Source organism: Cavia porcellus, unplaced genomic scaffold (genome assembly GCF_034190915.1).
Source record: "Cavia porcellus strain 051 isolate PalLab524CR breed Dunkin Hartley unplaced genomic scaffold, mCavPor4.1 scaffold_2, whole genome shotgun sequence".
Taxonomy (NCBI): domain Eukaryota; kingdom Metazoa; phylum Chordata; class Mammalia; order Rodentia; family Caviidae; genus Cavia; species Cavia porcellus.
The window spans coordinates 115,384,459-115,390,530 of record NW_026947485.1 but is presented as its reverse complement, the minus strand read 5'-3'; the positions used below and the strand labels follow the sequence as shown (position 1 = coordinate 115,390,530).

Here is a 6,072-nt window from a genome sequence, read left to right as displayed (position 1 = left end):
ATGAGTGAAAGCCCTGAATTGCTTGAGCTTGGTCCTCTGTGCAGGATCTCAGAGTTTGCTACTCAGGTCTTGGCTAGGGCTGCCTTTCTACATGCAGCTCTGGGCTTTCTTCTATATACCAGCAGTTGGTGCTGGACTATTTTTTTTTTTAAACTGAATGAATGCTGGAAAAAGAGTTTCTCTGACTTTCATGAATTCTTCAGTTTTCCTTGAGCCCTGGGCGCTGTTTATATCCAGCCAAATCAGGAAATCTCTCACTTTGGATGGTTTAATGTCAACAAGCGTGAATGTCAGCTTCAGAAAAGTCACTACTTCTTTGGAAAACTCTGAACCTTGCTCATAGAAGTAGCATTAGAGAGTGCAGATCGTGGGGGAACAGTTTAACATTCTTCCTCTCAGGTAAATCAAATACTTTACAGACCAGATCTGTGAAACACTTCAGGGCAACTGTCACACATGTTTGCTGCTGAATTTCTGTTATTACATCTGTGATATTCCAAAAACTGACTAGATTGCCTTAATTACAAATGTCTTAAAATCTTTTACATTTCTTTATAAAGTGGTAAGACAAAATTTAAAGGTTCACTATGCTCCTCTAGTTGGTTTATAATTCTTCTATTTGCTATAAAATTTGCTCTCAAAATGTGAAGAAGAAATCTTGGAGCAATGCTAGCTCAGATATCTCTTTTTTTTAAATTTTAAAAACAAAACAATAAAAATAAGAACTATAATATAGAATTTCAAAATAGAGTAATAGGAAATTAACATTAGCTATTATTTACTTATTGTTATCTTCAAGTAGTTGTTCATGTTACAAGATCCAGACATTAAAATTTATCAAATAGTAAAAGAATCAAAGCACAAACTTGTTTTTGATGAACTAGAGATTAATAGTATAGTTATCTATCCTGTGAATGGTTATCACCAAGAAATAACCAGTAACACATGTTGGTTGGGCGATGGCGATAAAGGACACTTTTCTACTGTTGGTGGGAATGCAAACTGGTAAAACCACAGGAGAAAGTGTGAAGATTCCTCAAAAAACTAGCACTAGCAGGTTCCATTAAATCCAGCTATTCCCTTTATGCTATTTTCACAGAGGAATTGAAAAAAACATGTCGTAGCAATGTATATGCACCCATGTTTATAACAGCACAAGTTGTAATAACCAGATCTTGGAAACAACACAAATCACATTAACTGTGGAATGGATAAAAAAATTGTGGTATTTTTATATAATGGAGTACTATTCAGCTGTATAGAAGAATGAACTTGGGAATTTTATAATGGATGCAACTTGAGACCATACTCATAAGTGAAATAAATCTGACTCACATGTGTAAATATCGCCTTATCTCCCTACTGTAAAAAGATACCGAAAGAGTAAGATCCAAAATTTTCAATAAATATTGTGAAAATGAAAGGGAAAGAAAGCGCTCAAAAGGCTCTGGGAACTTTTGTATTCTCCATTTTTTAGTTCTACAAGATCATGAAACAAGAGGTTCACCTCTGTGATTCTCTTCACTAGCAAATACAGTAAAAACCAATGTCTGAGTTTAATAAAGTGATGTTCATAATGCTTTTGTTAACTTTAGTAAATATATACCTACCTCTGAACACCTTTTATTCATCTAATTGTTTTAAATTATTTTGTAGAAATTCAGTTCAATACGTGATTCTCAGATGAAGAAATACAAATGACAAATAAATACATGAAAAAATGTTCATCATCATTGGTCATTAGAGAAATGCAAATTAAAACCACACTGAGATTCCATCTCACTCCTGAAAGAATGACCAGGATCAAGAAAACCAACAACAACAAATGCTGGAGAGGCTGTGGGGAAAAAGGAACTCTCCTACAATGTTGGTGGGAGTGTAGACTGGTGCAACCTTTGTGGAGGTCAGTCTGGAGATTTCTCAAAAAGGTGGGATTGGAAGTCCCATTTGTTCCAGCTATTCCACTTCTAGGCATATTCTCAGAAGAACTGAAAGCATCATACCACAGAGATATATGTGCACCTATGTTTATAACAGCACAATTTGTAATCGCCAGATCTTGGAAACAACCCGTGTCCATCAACTGAGGAATGGATAAAAAAGTTGTGATATTTCTATACAATGGAGTATTCCTCAGCTATAAAGAAAGATCACATTGAGATATTTATCAATAAATGGGCACAGCTTGAGACCATACTCATAAGTGAAATAAATCAATATCGCATGTGTGAATACCAAATAGTTGCCCTAATGTAAGTAATGATTCAAATATATAATAGTATGTGGTAATCATGATTCCCCATTATGTGGCCTTGAAGTCTTATAAAGTTTTCACTTATTAACTCGAATGGATTTATTGTGGGCTGCTTGATATTATTGCCTGTGATGAAATGAACAGCTATTTTGAAGAAAATAAGTCATCATAATAGCTAGTGCTGATTTACTATCATCTTGTTTTGAAGCCCCACCACACTATGGCTCTTCTGTCTCCATTGGTTTCATCATGATATATCTTGTTGGATTTCATTATATGTGATAGTATAAACAAAATTGTTATAGGCAAAGAGATAATATAGAAAGCATTGTTCGTTTTCTGTTAGCTGGTTCTAAATACCCTACAATGCTTTCATCCACTTGAATGGTTTTACACTGACTTGATATATTTGAAGCTATAGTATATGAAGTTATATTCAAATATTTCAAGGAAAAAGACACTATGGTAACTACTATTAAGTCAGGTTACTTGGTGGTGCAGCACTAGGTTGCTGAAAGTGTCATGCTTTGACCTCTGTACTATTATGTTGTTATGTCCTCTTTTATTTCAAACTCTCCCTTATTCATTAAAAAATTATTTAGTTATTTTTTATGATTTTTAATTAATGGGAAAAATAAAAAAGTAGCAGGATATATTATAGTAACTTTTTTGATTTCCTATTAACTTGATTTGAAGTCCTGTAATACTCCCACTATCTTGTTTTGACTGATTAGAATCTGTTCCGTTCTGTATGATAGTATCAAGTTTGAGGGTATAGGCAACTACTTTGAAGGCAATAAGACTCACTATGATGTCCATTCTGGTTTGACTATTATCTTCTTTGGAAGTCCTTTAATGTTTACAAGGTTTAGGTTTTATTGTTCTTTTTCTCTACAGTTCTGTTCAACTTTATAACACCCAATGAGATAGACAATTCTTTTTAAGGAAGCAAGAGGCATTATGGTAAACATTGTTGATAAACTTTTACTCTGTTTTACATCATGTGCTATGTCTATCCTTGGTTTTGATTGACAGCTTTGTTTTGACATATTTGACTTCATTCCCTTACAAAAAAAAGTAATAAGAACTAAGGAGTAATAAAACCCAAAATGTGTAAATTTTGTTGTAAAAAAGAGAAGAAAAAAGTGCTGTAAAAGATACAACTGCAAGTGTGTTTAGGGGTGTTAAATAGATGCCCATATTAATGTTTTTGGTTGGATCATTGAACACAACTGTTTACAGTCTCACTGTGTGAATGTCCACTTTGTATGCTTTGATACTGTGACTTGAGCAACTATTTCTAAGATGATAATGTGTAATCTATTAATTGGTGATTTCTTACTTTTTTTTTTTTTGTAGTTTTGTATTACTTGTACCCTTACATCTCTTTGTTTGGTTTTGTTTTTTTCTCTCTTTCCTTTTTAATTAAATTAAAAAAATAAAAAAGGAACACATTTCAAATAATTTGCATATATGACACAAATAATGATGAGAATATTTATGGATGTAAAATGTAGATTTAGATTTATGTTCACATGTTAATTATGCCTGTGTAAAAAATCAATACGCATTGCAAAAGGAAATACATGCAAATAAATGAACAAGGTCATCAAGAAGCCAGATGTCTCTTACAGGAAGAGTTCAAATTCATAAGCAATAATAATGACCTTATAAGCAGTAATATAACAAACATTCCATATAATTAGCTCATTTTTTTCCCTAAGAGTTGAATATTTTCACGTGTAAAGTAATATTAAGCAATATTGTTGGCTGGCAAATGTTAAATTGCTGTACATTAATAACACACCAGAGAATGAGGTATTAGGAGAGGCAAATACCTAATGTTTAAGATTTTTTAGGTATACATTTGTACAATCTCTGTGCTAAAATCATAGATAATTGATAATTATAGCATAAAGTATTTTTAATTATAATTCTTTTGTGTAAACTATGTCTCTTTTATGATGCATATCAGCACATTTTGAGTTTTGAATTATATTTGTCAAATAATCAAATATGATCATTAAGCAGATTCTATAGCAATGATAATTAGGCCATTTATTCTGCAGACTTTCCCTTCCCTAACACCTTCACAAAGGCTCTGGTGACCTCTCTATTGCGCAGGCTGTAGATCAGGGGATTCAGCATGGGTGTGAGGATGGTATAGAAGGCAGACACCATTTTGTCCCTGGTTGCGGACCTCTCAGATGTGGGCTTCATGTAGATGAACATCGCTGCTCCATAGTACATGCCCACCACCATTAGGTGGGAGGAGCAGGTGGCAAAAGCTTTGTGACGACTCTCCCCGGATCCCATGCGGATGACAGCCAGAATAACACGAGTGTAAGAAGCAATGATGATTGTTACAGGGAAGACAAGCATAATTACACAGCAGAGAAATATCATCCTTTCAAATGTCTTGGTGTCCGTGCATGAGAGAGTGAGCAAGGCAGGGACATCACAAAAAAAGTGGGGTATTTCTCGGGACCCGCAGTAGAAGAAGGTCAGTGCAACTACCACTTCTAATACACCATCAGTGGAGCCAAGAATCCAGGAGGAGGCTGCCATGAGGCCACAGATTTTCTGGCTCATGAGGACTGGATATCTTAGAGGCTGGCAAATGGCAGCATAGCGGTCATAGGCCATCGCAGCTAGAAGGAAACATTCAGCTCCAAGCAAGGACACATAGAAGAAGATCTGGGTCCCACAGCCTGCCAGAGAGATGGATTTACTGCCAGACAGGAAGTTGACTGCCATCTTGGGCACAGTGGTGCAGATGAGCATGAGGTCCATGAGGGAGAGCTGGCTGAGGAGGAAGTACATGGGTGTGTGCAGCTGGGCATCCAGGTAGATGAGCAGAACCATAGCTGTGTTTCCCACACAGGCCACTGTGAAGATGGCGAGGACCAGTGTGAAGAGGAAGGTGTGGGTGGGGCTGTGATTGAAGATTCCCAGAAGGATGAATTCAGAGTTGAAGGTCTGATTTTCCCAGGCCATGGTGAATATTTTACTATGGACATAAAACTTTTAAGAAATGGCACAGTAATACTATGTAAATGTCAAAGATTTACCTTCTACATACACATTCCAATAAAATTATGTATCCATAAGAAAATGATGACTGAGACTTTGAAAGTTTTTATTTCTGAATAAAAGAGATTAAAGTTTATATTTAACTCCGTATGAGGTTAAAGGAAAATATGTAATAGGAACTTGATGTTTCATAGTAACCCACTTAAGTATTATATCAACCTCATTGCTAGTCTGTGAAAAATAAACTTACAGCAGAAAATGTTTATTTTGACTCATTTTCCACGGTTTTCAGTCCATAGTCAGGTTGATCCAATGAGAAGGGCCTGGGTCAGTAAAGCTACACAGTTCCTGGAGACCAGGAAGGAAAGTCTCTGTGAATGAAGTAGCCCAAGAAGAGGTGCATCTGGCAGCCTGTGCCTGGTGACTTCTGTCCTCCAACTGTGACACCTAGTAAAGATGCCACTGAAATACTTATTGAGGAGATCACTGCCAGTGCTGCCTCTCCTCACATTTCACAGGCCCAAACCCTAAACATATGGGCATTCTGGAGATCCTTTCTGATGTAATGCATAAGACTTGCTAATGAAGACTTTTATCGTAACTACACTAAAAGTATAAAAACACTTCAGAATTGTCAATTCCATGCCTCTTCTACATTTCCCATAGAACTTGCTATGTCACATAATGTCAACAAAATTGTGTCAGAAAAAAAGTAGAGGGCAGCTTGCCTAGAATAAGATCTTGAAACATGTTGGATAAACAGAGAAATAGAGAAGCAAGCACCA

The 6,072-nt window shown here is 35.8% G+C and overlaps 1 protein-coding gene across 1 annotated transcript; it reads right to left on the bottom strand.

The window, feature by feature from the left end:
- Positions 1 to 4,312: 4,312 nt before the first annotated feature.
- Positions 4,313 to 5,251, bottom strand: LOC100734776 (olfactory receptor 2M3-like). Its single transcript, XM_003479747.2, has one exon. It carries the CDS (start codon positions 5,249 to 5,251, stop codon positions 4,313 to 4,315), a length of 939 nt encoding a protein of 312 aa, XP_003479795.1.
- Positions 5,252 to 6,072: the final 821 nt, after the last annotated feature.

Bases quoted from the DNA above. Each gene is read 5' to 3' on its own strand.
- LOC100734776 (XM_003479747.2), bottom strand. From the start codon at position 5,251: ATGGCCTGGGAAAATCAGACCTTCAACTCTGAATTCATCCTTCTGGGA.